The 19,934-nt window shown below is 34.8% G+C and overlaps 1 protein-coding gene across 2 annotated transcripts in view; it reads right to left on the bottom strand.

Moving 5' to 3' along the window:
- Window positions 1-19,934, bottom strand: part of ARID2 (AT-rich interaction domain 2) — a 169,612-nt gene that overhangs the window by 30,661 nt on the left and 119,017 nt on the right. For both annotated transcript variants that reach the window (XM_059935721.1, XM_059935722.1), the window contains exons 12-16: window positions 17,098-17,179; window positions 15,042-15,176; window positions 13,861-14,057; window positions 10,739-13,602; window positions 3,288-3,436 (exon numbers count right to left, since the gene is read on the bottom strand). In XM_059935721.1, the coding sequence (XP_059791704.1) occupies window positions 3,288-3,436; window positions 10,739-13,602; window positions 13,861-14,057; window positions 15,042-15,176; window positions 17,098-17,179 (3,427 nt within the window). The remainder of the gene's footprint in view (window positions 1-3,287; window positions 3,437-10,738; window positions 13,603-13,860; window positions 14,058-15,041; window positions 15,177-17,097; window positions 17,180-19,934) is intronic.

Below are 19,934 nucleotides of genomic sequence, written 5' to 3'. Positions count from 1 at the left end.
CAAAGATGGGACAATCTGAACACCAAGAAGGATATAATAACTGCAATGCACTGAAATACCTCAAATATGTTTATGTTCATAAGTTTGTTCCCAATGATACTAAAATCAAAAGCAAATAAAAAAATAAAAAACCTAACCTCATAGTCAGCTTTGTGCAGTGTTAGAAAACAACTCATTATTTTGAAAATTGGTAAATAAGAGAAATAATAATCTCTCTAGCCTTTTCTCTAGAAACTATTCTTCAGAGAAATCAGAGCTGATAAAAAGGAAAGTTTCACATTTTATAAACAATAAAATAATGTATCTAGGCCATAATTTTCAATGGCTGTTTACATCACAAAAAGAGACACAAGATAGTACCTATCGCCTGATGGAAGTACACAATGCCATTTCTAAAACACTCTTCATAAAAATCAAACTGGAATCTGATCAAACATCTGGACCTTACTACTAACTTACAGAAAATTCAAGGTCAGAGTAACATGCTACACAATAGCAGCAAAATCAGACTGTGATGCTCTACAGGACAAATGACCTGCTTTTATCAACAAAAAACTGTGAGGAAAAAAACTGAGAGATGGAGGGGTAATCTACAGATTAAAAGAGACTTAAAAGACTTCAACCAGAGTCAATGTTTGAATCTTGGATTCCAGTTCAAACTCTAAGTAAACAGAAGACAAGCGGAGAAATGTAAACACTGACTGGCTATCTGAAGAACTCATAATATTGAAGAAATTAATGTTATTTTTCTGCAGGGGTATAAATTATGGTTAAAGAGTAGGGTCCTCAATTTTTAGAGATACATGCCTGCAGATTAAAAAAGAAATTACTAATACGTGTGATGTAAGGAAATTACTAATACGTGTGATGTAAGGGTGAATGGCGCATTTCACAATAATATATCAGTGAAGGATATAATTTCAGTTCTGAATCTGATTGAAACAAGGAAGATTCTTCATTACTATTTTTGATCAGATATTAAAGAAATTAGAGCATAGCTATCTAGGGACAATAAATAGCTACGACATGGATTACTCCACTTGGAATTGAAACTAAAAATGAATAGAGTCATCCCTTGGTATCCATTGCAGATTGGTTCCAGGTCCCCCTTACATACCAAAATCTGCAGATGCTCAAGTCCTTTATATAAAATGGCAAAGTATTTGCATATAACCTAAGCATATACCCCCATATACTTTAAATCATTTCTAGATTACTTATAATACCTAATACAATGCAAATGCTATGTAAATAGCTGTCAGCACACAGCAAATTCAAGTTTTGCTTTTTCAAACTTTCTGGAATTTTGGGGGGAGTATTTTTGATTCATGTTCGGTGGAACCCTCAGATGCAGATATGAAGGGTCAACTGTAGTAAAAGCCTTTACTCTCCTCACATCCTTATGCTCTTGGTATCCTAAGCTTCTCACAGTTCCCTGGGCATAACTAGCTCCTTCTATAATTGCTGACTGGAATTATTTTTGCATGACAAACTCCTACTCATTCTTTAACAACCAACTCAAAAGAAATGTCTACAGCAAAACTTTTCTAACCACCCCAGCATTACATTAACTGTCCATTATGCTGCCAATAACGCTATAAGACTATCTTTGTACAGTACTTATTTAAACTGTAATCTATTTGTGTTTTGGATCTGCTTCCCTAAAAGCTGAGAGTGATCTTTTATCTCTACCTCCTAGCACAAGAACCCTTCTAAAAGGGTGCTCAGTAAGTATCTGCAGAATCAAACTGAACTTATTTACCAAATGCAGTATCTAAAAATGACTTTAAAAATTGACAAGGTCTAAGAAGTCTTGTTGAGTCTTTTTCAGAAGAGACTTAAAAAGAAGAGGTAGATCATCAAATTCTGTAACACTAATCCTACTAGCAAGATGGGAAACTGCTGTGCATTTAGGTTCATTAACTCTTCCAGCAAATTTTATTTTCTTGAAATACTCTAACACTTCATCTAAAGAAGCTATTCTCAAACTTTTTAGTCAACAAACAGCGTTAACTGACTACCTACTCCATCAGCTACTATTTTGCAATGGAAAAACAAAAACAAAATCTAAAAAAAAAAAAGAATAGAATTTGACATCAATGAAAATAGTTTCAAATTAACTTACAACATAAACTTAAAAAAAAAAAAAAAGATGGTCAAATTAAATAAATGAAAGAAATAGAACCTAAAGCACTAATTTTAAACAACCTTTTTGACAGATTTTTACACTATGACCTAGATACGCATACTTATATTATATACACATATAACTGAAAACAATACTTACCCTTACCAACATAATGGAATCTGATATATTTTATTCACTTTTTTACTGAAAAGAAAAACAAGCAAAACCCTCCTGGTAGACTTGCCAAAATGATTTCATGACCCCACTGCTGGGTTGAGATTTAAAGTTTGATAAACACTGTCCAAAGAAATTTTGCATACTATTAATAATCCCTAGGCTACACTGACAGCCACAATCCTATGACAAATCTATATATGAAATCTGTCTATATCATAAAAATTATGAATAGCAAATACAATTTTTAAAAGGATGAGGCAATTTCTGCTATAGTTAGGAAAAGTAAAATGGCATCTTTGATATCTAAAAAAATGAAGGATATTATGTCTATTAAAACAAGTGCCTTAGTCCTAGAGCTCTAAAAAAGTGACAAGGCAAAGGTTCTTAGCTGAGTATTGTTAAAGGAACTGAGATTTTAGTTTAAACAATATTATTCTCAAGTTCAATATTATTCACAAGTTTTCCTTTAAGACTAAGAAAGCCTTGTTTAAGAAGTTCAATTCCACTTATTGTTCATCTTAGTTATTAAACTGTGAGATAATACGGTTTTAAAAATTTTCATGGGGTGTCCATCTTAAACTCAAATTTAAGACAAATCATTCTTCAATAACAGATTAAGTTTCTGTTATATAGGTATTCTATGACTACCACTAACTTCAAGTCACTTTAATAAACCTATCTCTTTTCACAGCCAAATATAAAATCAAATTCTTAGCTGATTTTCTTTTGTTAAAAACTAATACTGAAATATTCTCTAATAACTACCGTAAGGCAATGAAGCTCTTTCCACCATTTATATAAATTTCTTGGCTTAGGTACCACTGGATCTATGTAAATATCACTTCTAACATAAAATATTTTTGCTAAAAAGTTAGTGGTTTCAAAAGAAAATTTTCATGAAACTAGAAATGACAGAAATTTAAATACAAAGGCATTCCAGAATAAAGAGCATTTACATATATCAAATAGAACTGCCATTTACTTTTTACAAGATTGCCACAGACACATGAAGTTGTGCCCAGGTTTTCTCACTGGATCTCCATGTTGACTAGATGCACTGAATGGAGAAGGCTGAGAACTGTTAGGCTGGCTCTGTACTTGAACAGCTGGTGAAGGTGTCATAGGAGTGTTCTGTGAAAAAGCACAACCACATAGTTTGTGAAATGACACTGAAAAACATTCATATCTTATAGCATAGGCTTATGAATTTGATTACATTGATAGTTATGCACTTCCAACATATAAAATTTACATTTGTAATTTTAATGATTACCTTTTAGAAACTCCTTTAAGAGATAACTAATTTTAGAAATATGTTTAGGAAGTCAAATTCATTTCATATGAATTAGAGGCAAGACTGCATTGTTGTTACTGTCACAGAATATACATTATTTAGAATTAAGATTTTTTAAGTTAATAAAATTGGGTAGAAACACAATTATAGATTAAAAGGAGAAATTTATTATAAATTCACCCATTTGATTTACTTACATATATTCTTCACAAAAAAAATCAACTGCAAATTATTTCTTCTTTGTATAATATTTCCTTTAAGGTTTTAATGAATATAAAACAATATATAGTAAAAAGCAAAGGGAATTTCAGGTGTTAAAAATGATGTAACCATATAAGTAGAAATGTTGTAAATATTACTTTGCAGCAAAAGCTATTTTAACTAACAACTTTAGTCTTTAAAGTTGCTCAGTTATAAATTTTGATGGATAATACAAAGATTCTAATTGTATGCATAAGTCTTTTTAATATAAGCTACATTTTTTTTCTCTTCTATATCCCATCCTTTCTCTCTGAAAAACACATAATAATTATAATGTAGCTTAAAACAATTTGAGGCAATACATTTTCTTTGAAGTTTAACTCAGATTTCACTCATAACATACATACCACAAAGGAAAAAATACTAAATTTCTCACAGAAATGGTAGCACATCATTTTCAAAACATTGTTTAAAGGTAATACATTTAAACTTTGGGAAAATATTAAATATATTTGTTTATTTATAAGGTAATATTGGAAATAGTGGAGCAAAATTAAGTTAAAAATTGCTGAAAACCTCTTATTGAAAGTCATAATAATTTTTTAAAAATAGACAAAACACAAACATATAAGGCCACAGCATAAAGATGAATAAAGGAAGAGAATAAAATGCCAAAAGAAAAGGTTCTTAGAAATGTGAAGTCATAAGAACTTTTGAGTTCCAAGCTCTAAGAAAAAAAAAAGTCTACTTTGGGATGTGATTGAAGTTATTTCTCTAATAGGGTCCCACTCTTATTATTTTATCATATTGTGAGAAAACATATACATGCATGAAAAACACGCATTTTAGGGCAGTACAGGTATCATGGATAGGATGTGGACTTTCCAGCTTGACAGATCAGGACACAGAATTTCAATCTACCTTTTAACTAGCTATGTGACCCTGGGCAAACTACTTAACCTCTCTGATCCTCAATTCCCTCATCTATAAAGTGTAAATAATAAAATCTAACTTCTGGGATGGTGGGAAGACTAGAGAAACTATACATGAAGAGCCTGGCTCTGATTCTCAGTAAATGCCAGTTGTTACAATTATTATTTATGCTAATAGAGAAGTACAGAGGGAAACCATATTTTGGAGGAAAGATGATGAGTTCACTTTGGAGACAGGGACAGATCAATAAGTGCAATTATCTATCAATAGAAGTTAAAGCTGGGAACATGGATTGACAATCATTCACCTGTGGATTCTTAAAGCCATATAAACTAAGAGTAAGAAAGCAGAACCGGGGGGTTTGGGGGCGGGGGTGGGGAGAGAAGAGGATCAGAGAGAAAGGAAGGGAAGATAACATTAGAATCAATCTATTTACAACAACAACAGCAAAAAATTAGTCAAACTGTTTCCTTGAAATGAAAATACTGCATAAAAAATTCCAGGAAATTCTAATAAGTAGGAGTAACCAAGAGGATCAGTTTGAGCCAAATACAAATACTGAAGAGTGACACAAATATAATCCCAGAATTTTAACTAAAGGGTAAATTTGTCAGAGCTCTCAAATTCCCTCATAATGAACTTTCTGGTTCCCTACACTATTACCATTTACATTAGGTATTTTATTGACTCCCCTGTCATATATTTGTAAATTAAGCTTATTTTTGTTTTTATAAGTGCTAACAAAGCTTTATCCTATTTTTCCTTCTTCAATGTAGAACTCTTACTGGTCTCATACAGAAAAGTTAAATAACAGGGAATCATAGGGTATTTTAGCCCCAACTGTTAATGATTAATGAGGGATGTGGCAAGGATGACTGAAGTTAATCCAAGCTGTTAAATTAAGAAGGAATAAAAGACATATTAACCAAATGCAATGTGTAGAAAACTGGTGGATCCTAAGTCAAACAAAATGTTTAAGAAACACATTTTTAAAGACAACTAGGGAACACTGAGCATGAACTGGGTGTCATATAATATTAAACTACTATTATCCATATAATGGATATATATATATTTAAAAGTATTTATAAATATATACTAAAGTATTCACTGGTGAAATGAAATAATGTTTGGGATTTACTTTACTTCAGGGAAAAAAATGGTGGGGAAGAGATGAAACTAGAAAGGCAAAATGGTGACAACGTCTAAAGCTGGGTGAAGGATACATGGAGGCTTATTGGCTCTACTTTTCTGTATGTTTAAAAATTTTCACAATAAAAAACAAGAAACAACACAAAATAAACAGAGATAAATATATCAATGAAACAAAAAGAAGTACAGTACTTATAAAAGGTACCAAATGAGAAATTCCAAGACTCGTATTTTCTTTGACTAAAGGAGTTAGTATTTTTAGGTTTCCTCCTATAATAAAAAATTACACATTTCTTTCAACAAAACTGATTTTTAAGTAGGTTGTTTATATTGTATTGCATGTTTTTCAAAGTACTACTTAAATTAATTATGTTTTAAGAACTAGGTCTTTTACATAAGATGCAAAATATATTTCTTTCAGGATGTAAAAGTGCCCGATCGTTAACCATAACCCTAACTCAAATGTGAATGTAAAAGTAGGTCTCAAAATCATGTTTTTGGAATGATCACTCTTCAGCAATATTCTTTACCATTGCTCTACTCTATTGAGGTAGAACTAATTTTTCATATTATAGTACCTCTCCAGTAGTGTGTGACCAGAAAAGTAAAATTACACAAAGAATATGAAATAATTCTGATTCCTTTTGTAATGTAAAATTATCTAAAAATGTTAGTGTAGCAGTTTCATTTTTGGCAAAGAGACTTCTTTTTGTTAAAATAAGACATTATAATCTTGCCTTTATCATCTTTTCAAGAATAAACTACGGCTGAAAATTCTAGACTGTACTGATGATATTTTCTGATATATGACTTGGGATTTGAAGTTCTTACATGTTTTCTTTCTTATTAATATTAAGCTTTAAAAAAACCTTAGAATAAGACTAAAATTTAAACATGCAAACTGTGTTAGAAAAACTACAAAGTCATAATTTATTTTTCTCAAAATAAATTATTTACTAAGTAGTAATGAAATACTGTGCTCAATTCTAGCTACACATTTTGAAAGCCACTTAGAAAATGGAACCGGTTGAGGTAAACAGGATGATGAATAAACCAGACACTATAACACCTAAGGTCTAATTGAAATGATTAGGAAAATACACTCTAAAGAAGAGGTGAGTAAGGAGAGATACTTTTAAACGCTTGTACGTAAAAAGAACTAGATTACTCTAAATGTGATATAAAAGAGATTACATTTAGTCTAAATGTAGTACAGATCTTTAGAGAACAGAATTAAGACAATAACAGAAATCACTGGAAAAGAGGTCTCTGTGAGTGTGGGAGACTTAATTCAACTCTTAAAAATGAGGGTTATGGACAAGATAATATCTAAGGCTCTTTCTGCTCTAATATTCCCTTATTTTCCTAAACTATCCAGTTGTTTTCCTCTTATTGAGTATAACTAGATAATACATACATACCAAGCCTGTCTTATAAGAACACATTGAAATGTAAACAAAAAAATACGTTTAGTGGTAATGACTTTAATTATTACAGTGTACTACTAGTCTACTAATCTAAGCAGTAATACTCTTTAAAAAAAAACCCATTAAAATGACATTTTTGTGACTCTTGCTAAAATGATTTTCTATGGCTATGACTAAACACTGCCCCCTTGAGGCTGCAGGTATGCTTTCTGATGGGTTGAGTAACTTTTCAAACGCTTTATCAAAGAAAAAGGGACCAGGAAGATACCCATATTCAGTGTTAGCACCATTTCAGAAAGGATTCACGTACGAAGGACAGGAAACTGAGGAGCAGCATCTATAAAATGCCTTAAATAAGTACATCCTTAAGTAAACTATTTTTATATACAAGAATTAGGTATGGCATCAGATCATGGGATGAACAGATACAGATATACTCAACATGTGTTTTACATGCTCCTGAAAAAGACAAGTCTTTAGGTATTTATAACTAATTTTCTTCCATTTTTATTATTTTACATGCCAATCATACTATGCCTCCAGCAGATACAAATTCAGGAATAGTGGAAGAGAGTACGGCTTTCAGAAACGGTACCCATGTTCTTGCACTCTAGCTTGCAAATAATAGTTACAAATAAAGAAGTGTGCCTTGAAGTACAATTTATTTTGTATTTATATAACCTACCCAGCTAAATACTATTTAAAAACAAAATCTATGGTTATATTATTTACTTTCACATATCTTTCTCCTTTATTTGTTGCTAGCTTTTTTTCCTGTAATGAAATTAATACAGCTGATTAATGGGAGTGAGAGGAACAAAACTGAGCAAAGAAAAATTAAGTAACAATGGTATTAGGAAGGATTACCCGTTGGCCATTCTCAGCAGGGACGTTTCCCTGCAGTCTTTCCAGCTCTGAGCATTCTGCAAAAGTCTGGAAGTCCCTTCTTGGGGTAAAGGTGCCTCCTTAACATCCCCAGACCCCTTAAAATGGTGGAAATAACAAGGTATGGCTAAAAAAAAAAATCACATTTAAATTCCTCTATTTCATTTACCCCTTTAAGTACCAATTCAAATAGTGAATAAAATGGTGTTAAACCAAGGCCTAAAATGCAACTTTGAGAGTATATAAAGAAATTTGAAGACTCTGGGCAACAACGGAAGTGGTTTTTTATTAGCAGGCTCTTACGATGGCCCAACGGCCTCCCTTCAAAGGAAACTTATGATTCCATCTTGAACAGTTGATACTTTTTTAGCCTTTATAGGTACCTTATCTTTATATATAAGATAAAATATACCTGCACCATTACGGAGTGCCAGACCGTGTAGCAGGCACTGTGCTAAGAGTTATACATACACATCCTGTTTTTTTGTTTCTCATTATCACAGACACCATGTATGTTATGTCTCTTTTTCCTTGCAAAGGTATAAATTTCTACATGCCAACCAAATACCAACTTTAGACCGTAGCTATTTTAAATAAACTACATTCCTGGGGAGAATACATAAAAAGTTTATACACATTTTTCAGATTAGGAATAATTTTATGGCTTGAGTTAGATGTATGCATGTCCAATATGTTAAATTCTAGCATTAATATCCTAAAATTATCATTCGGTGGTACTCACATCCTATAACCTAGTAGTTAAAATAATCAATATGTTACATACAAAAGGGATATCTAAGACTTTACAAAGAAATCTTTTAGAATAGCGGAGAAATGGATTAATAGCATGAGTTTTGGTTTCAGACACACACCCAGGTTTCAGTCCTGGTACTACCTCATATTAGCTGGTAACCGTGGGCAAGTTATTTAGCACTGGAGGGCCTCATCTCTAAAATGAAATTATAATTTTTACCTAATAGACTTTCTTTCAGGATCCAATAACAAAATGCTTTAGTGCAAAATTCCTAACACAGGTCCTAGTCTTAGCCAGTACTGTTGTTCAGTTTTTGTTATTTAGGTATCATTATTGAATATAACCACACTGGAAGGTTGACACAAAAAATGAGGGTGGATGAAACAATTCCATAGTAATAGAGGTTTTCTCTAATTTGGCTTGGTCTACTATAACTCTTTAGGATTATAAAGGAATCTAAAAGGAAAAAAAAGTCAAACACATAATCAAGATGAATTGGGAAATTATTAAATATAAAATTAAAACAATGTGTTGAACGCTTACTATTATGTTAGACACTTCATTATTAAAAAGAACTTTTTTAGTGTGCTTAATAAATGAAAAACTTAACTTGTAAAAGTTTGAGTAAAAATGATTTCGTATTTTCCACCGAAACTCCTTATTAATCATTGCCATGTACATAATATCCACTAAAGAATACTCAACCTATTTAGGTAGCTTGAAATAGATCTAAGTAATACTAACATATGAATTGAAAACCTCATTCTGCCCCCAGAGCAGCTTTATCCATTCACATGAAGAAAGACGCATATTAGTGAATGACATGCTCTGAAGCAAGGGATTCTTCGTTTTTTCATCTTCCATTTTGCTCCCCCCCACCACCCCTGCTTTGCCATCTAGATTTGGTACCAATACCAACAATCTGCTGTTATCATCATAAGCACAGAGAAGAAACCCAAGCCAGAAGAATGCTAGCAGAGTTGGCAACAGTCACAGAAGGTTCTGGTTATGTAGTAATTAGGAGAGAGAATGAAAAAGTAGTAATCCAGGAAATAGCATACAAGATTGTCTTTAAAATCTTTACAGGCTGATTGGACCCTCAATTCAGTAGCACGGATTCAAGAAAACACTTTTATTTACTAAGGCATGCAGAGACGGGATAGTATATATTAAAAAGGGAATAGCAGAAACATGACAGTAGAGCAAAGGAATAAGAAACACAAAATTTAAAATACTGGAATAGCTGAAACAAATTGCAATAATAAGAAATAAACCTTTTTAAAGAATAAGGGCAACTAATTCAATACATAGATATAACAAGAACACACTCGATAAGATTCTTATGGAATTCACCTTTTTTACAAAAGTACTGTGAAAGAAGGCACAAAAATACACTCAGGTCAAAATCAAATACAGAAATCCCCTTTTGGAGAACCCTTGGCAACCCTGCACCCCCCTAACATAGGAGACTAAGTTACGTTTTAAAAATTCCCCCAAAGACGTTAGATTAGAAGTGCTTCTCTATCTTGGGTCTACAAAATTACTAATTTGGGTCTATAACAAAACAGAAAGATGCTTTAAACCATGTGTTAAAGTTAACAACTGAAAACTGTTTAATATTACAAAAAAACAGAGAAAAATGAAAGAGCACGACAGCTTAAGTACATTGATGAGCCGACCCAATTAACTTTTCACGGTAAAACATGGAAAAACAGTGCATTTCCCCCTAAAATCATATTTACACATCAGGATTTCTGTAAGAGAAATGTGATAGGAGAATGACTCACCTGTGGGACCACACTCTGTACGTAGGTTGGTGGGTGCTGCTGCTTTTGCTGAACAGCACTTTCTATTGCTACTTTAGCTACAGTGCTTGGATCTGCTCCTGCTGGCACGGCAACCATTGTTGCACTGCAGCCAGCATTGTTGGGGTCACTGATTGTAACAATTCTAACTCCCACTTTATTTGGAATTCCTGTGACTGTTTCCCTATCATTATCCTCTGCTGGCCTCTTCACAGTTTTGCATTCTGCTGTGCCATTTGTAGACCGAACGTCAGATGACAGGGCAGGAAAATGGGACACTCTTGATCCTGAGTGGGGAACGGCTATGATTTGATGCCCCTGTATAACAGAGGTTGTAGAATGTGGTGAGACAACTACACTTGGGCGTTGCTGAGGCACATCTGAATTCAAACTTGAAGCTAGAGGTCCATTAGGCAAATCAGTACCACTAAATTGCTGTGTTGCCACATTTGAAGCCTCCTGTATACTGCTCACAGATGGTGAACCACCCAAAGTTAATACAGGTCCATTAGAAATTCTTTCTAGTTGATCACCTTTGGCAGTATCTTGCTGAGTGGCATCGAAAGTCCCTTGTGGTTCCACTGGAGATATCTCACCATTTCCTACATGATTGGAAGTTTTGTGATTTGGAATGTTTTTGCTTAAATGAGAACCATCTCCTTTATCAAAATCACAGATTCCATTAACTAGAGGTTTTTTCAAATCACTTTTAATATCCTGCATGTCCATTTGTTCTGAGTTCTGTTTTCCAGATGCTCCATTCTCACCTAATTCTAATGATGGCCCATTACTGATTAGTGAGCACTGATTAGCCTCACTTTGAATTTTCCCTGAGTTTGAAGGAGGTAGACTTGAGTCAATGTACTTTCTCCCATTTAAAAGACTTCCCACCTGCATTTCATTTTCCTTCGTGTCCCCATTGCTGGTGTTCGTGGTTCCTCGTCTGCAGGATGGGTTCTCCATGACTTCAATTTTACGTTCATGAACATGTAAACCTGTTGCTTCTTTTGCTTCCTCTTCCTTTTGGCAAATTATTTTATCACCTTTGAATGGGGGAGTAGCAGTAGTACAAGATGATTGTCCAGCTGGAGATGCTTGAGAGGCTGGAAGCGTTTGCACCTGAAGTCCAACTCCTGCCTGGGTCCCGCTCATGGTAATTCCTGCTGGAGCAATGAGCTGAGTTGCATTTCCCTGACTCACAGTTGCAGTTGCAAAACTTGTATTTGGCACAACTGTTATGGTTACCTGGTTGCCAGAAGTCCCTTGGAAAATGGTTGCTGGGCTATTTGAGATCAGCGGACCTGGCAATATTTGTAAGTTCGAGATGGGCACGGTTTGCACTCCCCCTGTAGGTGGCATCGCACTTTGGACCAACTGAACATTTTGCTGCCCAACCAATAGCTGCTGAGCTGGAGTTTGCCCCTGCACTCCAAAACCTGCTGCTTGATTATTGGCCACCTGGTATACCACCTGAGGGCTAGGAGCTCTTGCATTATTAGGGGGAGGAATCTGTGGAGCTGGGAGAATAAGCTTACCACCCGGAGTTGAAGGACCACGCTTTGGAAGCAGCAACTGTTTTATCAGACTTGACTCACCAGAAGCAGGCTGACCAACTCCTGCATTTGTTTGCTGTGGTTGAACTTGCACTTGCACTTGTTGTGGTTGCTGAACTTGTACTTGTACCTGTTGTGGTGGGGGTGCTGGTGAATGCTGCTGCTGTTGCTGCCTTTTCACAGATAGCATTTGACTGACAGTAGGAGGTGGTCCCTGTGACTGAGGGGTGGAAGAAGATGACATGGCAGTAGGGACCTGGCTATTAGTAGCTGGGACAGGTGATGGTGAGGAAGATGGAGTAATGTTTGGTTGTCCAGCTAGCTGAACTGCCTGACCAGCTGGAAGAGCTGCTGGATTAGCAAGAACAATTTGGTGAATGGCTGGTGCATAAGTTTGACCTTGTTGAGCTGGCTGGCTTACAATCACTACACTTTGTTGGGTTGGCTGCTGTGGTTGTTGAATAGGCTGTTGGACCACCGTTGATGAAACTTGCTGAGAAGGGAGAGGTTTGGGTGCAATGTTCTGAAACCCTACCCTTGAGGGCTGTGGACTTGGGACACCAGCAATGGTAACCATTTGTCCTGTAGCTACCTGAAAATTCTGTACTGAAGTTGCCGAGACAATGTTGGACGCAGAAGTCGTTACGTACTGTGGGGGTGCTATGAGAACCGTGTCCTGTGGCTGACCGCCAGCTGCCGTCTGCTGGGACGAAGTCTGCACGGGTTGGGGTGATGTGGTGATTAACTGCTGACCCTGTGAAACTGCAGAAGTACACGCTGGCATGTTCTGTACTCTGCCAAATATGTGACTCTGTGGGACACCTTGTTGAATTACCGTAACAGGCGTGCCGGAAGGTATCTGTCCCGGTACCACTGTGTGCAATGGAGACTGTTGTGGGATTACAGGTGGATGGTGAAGCAGTGTCTGGGAATTCACAACTGTAACAGGCTGGGGCCCTGTGCTAGGATTCTGAACCACAGAACTCTGAGCAGCTCCTCCTCCCACAGCAATACTAACAGGAACTGCTGTCTGGGGTATAGAATTCTGGATTACTGTAGCCTTAACGACTTCACAAGGAATTGGAGCTTTATTTTGGATGACAGTCACCGGAGCATTTTGCTGCTGGTGGGTATGAACTGAAGGATTTGGTGGAATTCTTGAAACAGTCTGTGCCACGGTATGAACACCTTGTACTGGAAAAGACATTTGTGTTGCAGTCAAACTTGAAGATTGGTTGGTAACAGGAGTCCTCTGAAAATGGTTTCCTACAGTTTGTGGTCCGTGAGGGATTCCTGAAAATATAGGGAAAAGTCAAAATTCATAATGAAGTGACTGAAAAGCTGCATGTAGAAATTATTTTACTCAATTTGAGAGAAAATAGTCTTAAGAAATTAACAACTTTGCATCATATGAATCTGATAAAATAACAGAACGAGAAATAAAATGCTACCGGAAAAACAAGGAAAAGTTATACATCTTAAAGGTATATAAGCTTTCATTTAGTCTTCTTATTAAATCGGTAATATTTAAAACACAATAAAAATTAATACCTGCGGGTGAAGGACTTGGAGATACATCAGGAACAGAATCAACACGAACAACGGGAGTAGAAACAGGTTGCTGCTGATAGTACATCTGAATGGGAAGTGGGATAGCCCTCCTTTTTACTCCTACTACATGAATATGTGCCTGCCCATTGTTACTGGAATCCTCCACTCTCTTCACTGTATGATTTGGAAAGACCGTTCTGTAAAGTACACACATAGTCAGTTTTAATAACTAGCACATTAACAAAAAACACTAACTTTTAACTGCTACACGAATGGCAGCAGCATATTCACTGCTACTTATGTACGAACCAGTATGAATCATACAGTTATATTCTGCAAGGGTGGGAAGCAAGGAATTAAATATAAAAGGTCAATTCTCCAATTTTAAAAATCATTATTTATTAACACTGTTGGGTTTAAAACAATTCTACTGTAATTAACAAAAAAGCTGCATCTAGGCAATGCCTATTTTATGAACTTTGCAAAATATCAAAATGCCATGGGACTTCCCTGGTGGTGCAGTGGTTAGGAATCCGCCTGCCAATGCAGGGGACATGGGTCCAGGAAGATCCCACACGCCGCAGAGCAACTAAGCCTGTACGCAACAACTGCTGAGCCTATGCTCTGAAGCCCGCAAGCCACAACTACTGAGCCTACGTGTCACAACTAATTAAGCCCGCACGCCTGGAAACTGTGCTCCGCAACAAGAGAAGCCATCGCAGCGAAGAGTAGCCCCCACTCGCCACAACTAAAGAAAGCCCATGCACAACAGCGAAGACCCAATGCAGCCAAAAATAAAAAGATAAATAAATAAATAAATTTATATATATTAAAAAAGCCATGATATTTGAGGACAGAGTTTAGTGACAGACTATTAGTCAAGATTTAAAAGGGTGAAAGCCATATCTTTAATGCGTAAAAGTAGGTGGAAAAAAAGTAAACGTAATTTCTTCCTTTTCTTTCTTTGATAAGCCTAGTAATGGTTAAACACAAACACCAGATGTGATTTCCAAAATTCCCTTGTATTTAAACTTCCATCATACTACAATCTAACCATACAAAATTTCAAGTAGTGGAGATATTTAAAACTAGGTAGATAGCTGGTGTGTTCCCTAAAGAGCAAGGGGTGTTGTAAATGATGAAAATTGACTTTATTTAAAGTTATGAAATATAAATCCTACCTAAGACATTTATAAAATCCAGTTGACGTTAGGATTCCACCACGAGCCAATTTACTGCAAGTTGATAGGTACTCAGAATACATTTCTGCTCGAGAGACAGAACAATCTGGATTTACTTCAAAATGAGCATTTAACCTAAAAGAGGAGAAAAATATATGGCATTATGCAATATACTATAGGAGAGTCCATACTTAAATATACAAAACCATTTGAAGGCAATGTGTTATAAAGTAATAATTATGTCTACTGATCAAATTTCACTGTCTCATATATTATTAACAAAAATACATGCTAGGTTTTAGACAGAGTAAATAAAGTAAAAAGAGATTAACTACTTAATCATACTTATTTTAGTATAAAAAAATCATTATCAACAAATATAAAAACCGGGATGTGAATACATCAGCAGGGTTGGTCCGCTGGCAACAAATATACTACAACAAATTTTATTCAGTGAATACTCAGGTTCCCGTCTTGTAATAATCAAAATATAACAGAAGTTCCCACTTAAGAGTTGTTGGCGATGTGACAAATGGAGGAAAAACTGAACTTAAAGTTAAACTTCTGTTGCTCTTGGATTAAATTTCTTCAGAAAAAACTCTCCCAAAGCTTTTAACTGCTTCCTAAAACAGTGATACTTCCCATGCTGCACACTCCCCTTCCCCTTCAGAGACTCTATTCTTAACCAATTACAAGGTAATTCAAACTTCAGTTTGTCTTTGTCATAAAGTGACTTCACCTATAAATTGGGATTGGAGGCCTAGTTATCCTTATAGGACTCTTTCTAGGACTCACCATATACATGACAGGCCAACCTACAGCTGTTTCTTATTAACTGAATCAAATGATAATTATGATAAAATAGTTTAAGATGCTTCTCTCCTCCTCCTCCCTAGAAATGGCAGAAATATGCAACAGGGATTTATAAGACCAAGTCTATAACACACACACATTTTACGTTGGATGTGGTACATATTTTTTCCAACTTTCATAACCCTTTGAGTACTAAGCTTTCAAAAAGACCAGACACAAAAAACTTGTTTTGGTTTCAATATAGAAGATAAATATTTCCAAATATTACTGGATAAGATTCATCATATATAAAGGGTCAAGGTGTAACAATGTAGAACATGAGGAAAAAGCAAATAATTAGAGATATTACCATAAACCTGATTTAAGCAAAGTGGAAAAGTAGAGAAAATAGTCATAGGAACACAGATAACAAAGCACCAAAAATATGGAACACAGAGTGACAGGAGCATGGAATGGGAGAAAAATAATGTTAGAGAATGGGGGAAAAGGGATCAAAGGAAGAAATTTTTTAAAGTAATACATCATTGAAAAGTGATCTTACATTTCAATCTGTTAATCTTCTAAAGAATTAAAGTTGAAATTCATAAACAATGTAGAGGCAACTAGCCATGAAAAAATGAAATGGTTCTAACCAAGTCTACATTTATTTTTTTCAGAAAGTGGCTGAGATGTGACCAGTCAGTCTTCTCAAGAAAATATTATTTTCAAGTTGATTATTTCAATGTAGACATACTGGCTATTCTATTATTTGATTAGTTACCCCTTACTACTCACAAAAAGGAAAAATTAACTAGCAATGAATGAGAAGCTTTGCTTTTGCTCAAAAAGAGGGACATTTAACAACAAAATCTGGTTCTATTTTCTTAAAGTCAGTCCAATTCAGTTTTAATAAAACGTTAACTTAAGAAAAACAAATTCTATAATCTGACAAACCTTATTTTCTACAAAGCCAATGATAACTTTTTCACACAAATTTTACTTGAAAAGGAGTGGTGTAATTTAATGAAATTCTAGTCAAAGACTATTTTAACTCTGAAAATTCTGATAAATATTTTTTTTCAAACTATTCCAAAATACAGGTGAAGTGATTTTACATTGCCCTTTCTTTGTATAAATGATATCCTACCCTAACTAAAAAGAAATACAGAGTAAAACATTCTGGATGACTGCTGAAATACATTTCCTTTTCTCATTTGCTTTATTCTTCCCAAGGATAAAGCCTTAATAGAAATAAACCACTTACCACTGACAAGCAAACTTCTCACTATCTATTTCCACTATTCCTGGAGGTGGAGCAACATGCTGTGCTACAACTGCTCTGGAAGCTAAAGAAAGAAATACATTAGCTACATCATTTTTTAAAACTATATGCCATACTTAGTTCATGGATACTGAACCAATTAATACTGACAATGAATACCTTTTAAAAAGGTGTATAAACATACTGAAAATATACAAATTTGAGAAAGAAACGTATAATGGAGCACATATTATACCAGGCGCTATCTTAGATGCTTCATACAAACTATTTTTTTAACCTCGCAATCATCTGAATAATAACGATAATATGGATTATTTCACTAATATAAACTCTATTTTTCCCACTGTCAGACACTGAGTTTTAACTTTATCTATATTATCTTTCTTAATTCTGTGAGGTGGGAACCTGAGATTCAAAGTGATTAAAATAACTAGGTGAAGGTCACACAGCACAACACATCAATAAATAAGCATCTCTCAGTTTAGTTACAGAAGCAGATTGCATCACAAATAATTTCACTTCTGAATTTAAAAGATTAACATTAACTCTATAAGTGGCATATATAAAATTACTGGATATGATGAACAAATAGCTAACTTCTATGTTGGAACTAATGAAGACAAGAAAAATATGAGATAATATAAACTTAGTCATATTACAATAAGTTTATAATAAAATATGAATCTTACATATTTATAGATAAAAATTATACTGTTTCACCATTGAATCAGCATTATTAATTTATACTTTTTAAACCTACAAAATGTACCTACTTTTTTTCAGGTGACATTTTAGCAAAACTTCTCAGAACCCTCAAAAAAACAAATGAATTTCTAAATTACTGGAACTAGAGGAGCCCCACAGCTCAGCCCAATCTGTGAATGATCTGAAGCAATCGTGACCTTTGTCTGATGAGACCCCAGGCTTCCACTGGGATACAGCTAACAGCAGCCGGCCAGTTGTAAATATTTATTCTGTATTAAGCCATTTATATTTATGTGATTTGTTTTAATCTTACATATAGTTCTAAATTTAACTGTCCCCATTTTGCAAATGAAATAATTAAAGCTCAGAGATTAAGTTCACAAAGGAACACATGATGGAAATAGTAGAGCTGGAGATAGGGTGTTATCTGGAAAGCCTTCTTTTAGGGGTGCTGAATTTGAATTCAGGTCTGTCACATTTCAGAAGCCATATTGTGATATTCTGCTTCTTAACAGAACATAATAATTAGAACCAAAATTATTTTCCTTGGGCAACCCCAGCCTATCTTTTTTCTTCTCTAACTTGATGACACTGTTACAGAAAATACCCTTCTAGGGCCTAAACCTATGTAGAAATCTTCCCTTTTCTTCATCAATTATACTGAGAGTATACCCTACTCTGACTGAAATCTGAATCAATTAACAACCAATTGCAGGAAACATTAGAAACTATGTTGAAATTATGAGAAACTTTATAAACAATGCATAAAGAAGAATGATACAGCCTCAATTAAAAGCATAAACCAGAAATGTATAATTACTATAAAAGTGGCTACAAAATGAAAAGCACTGTCCTCAGGATACATGAAGACATTCCAAAGGATACAAAGGCACGTATACTTTAAGAGGAATCAATTTTCAGATACTCAAAGTTTTGTATATATTCCCTCCTAAAACTGCTTTGCCTGAAAACATGACCTCCTCTTTGATGACTGCTCTTTAACCACCTTGGAATAGGAAGTCTTAACTCTCACCCATCCTTTAGAGCACTGTAAGATACAGTTAAATGCATGACTCTGGAGCCAGAGAGGCTGGCTCTAAAGTTCCATCACTCACTAGCTGGGAAAGCTACCTAACTCCTCTGACTATAAAATGGGGAAAAGTAACAATACATTGACCTCATAGATCGTCATGAGGATTAGAGGAGTTTATATGTAAGTCACTTAAAACAATGCCTGGCACATAGTAAGTGCTACTATGTTAGCTACAATGATGATGATGATGGTGTAAAAACCTCTGGAATACCAAAGGGAGATGTGGAAATATTAGTGTCCACAAAACTTCTTTAAACCAAGGCATTAGGGTAGGGCTTCTGGTCTATCCCAGTGTTTTATATATTATAGTTAAGGGCAATGTAGGGCATTAGAAATTGGGTATTCTGGCCCTTTGGTGTGTTCTGAATTCAGATATATTATAAAGTGATGACAATTTTTGCTTAACGTCCTTTCCTCCTCTATCCCTCAATTACTATCAAAGAGTGCATTACTTTTGAGACAATCTTGTGTAAGTAAAGCATTCAGAATATTTTAAAGTAATATTGAAGGTGGTGGCATCTTATTTCATTCACATGACAAACTCATGACAAGTTTAACTATCTCAGAATTCTGAAATAAGGAAGGTATCATAGGAACACAAAGTAACATGTATTCTTGGATTGAAAAATAAGGTTGGACTTTTTCTAAATAACAAATTGAGGCAAGACACTTTTGATAATAAAGACTAACTTTAACAGTTAGATTATGTGGCAGACATTTTCCATAATTGAATGAGGTAAATCTCCAGTGCCAAGACTTTGACAAAAATGTATTCATGCATGTGATAAAAAGCACTTTATCAAAAAACATTATAGTCTTAAAATGAACACTATGTAAATTTTCCTAACCCAGTGGTCCTCAAAGTATAGTGCCCTGACCTGAAGCATCAGCATCTCATGGGAACTTGTTAGAAATGAAAATTCTCCGATCCACCTGAATCAGAAATTCAGGGTATGGAGCCCAGAAATCAGCACTTAAGCCCACTGGGTGACTCTGATGCACCGTAAAGTTTGAGAACCAC

The sequence above is a fragment of the Balaenoptera ricei genome, chromosome 10 (assembly GCF_028023285.1).
Source record: "Balaenoptera ricei isolate mBalRic1 chromosome 10, mBalRic1.hap2, whole genome shotgun sequence".
NCBI lineage: Eukaryota > Metazoa > Chordata > Mammalia > Artiodactyla > Balaenopteridae > Balaenoptera > Balaenoptera ricei.
The sequence above is the reverse complement of the archived record's forward strand: the minus strand, read 5'-3'. Positions and strand labels throughout refer to the sequence as shown.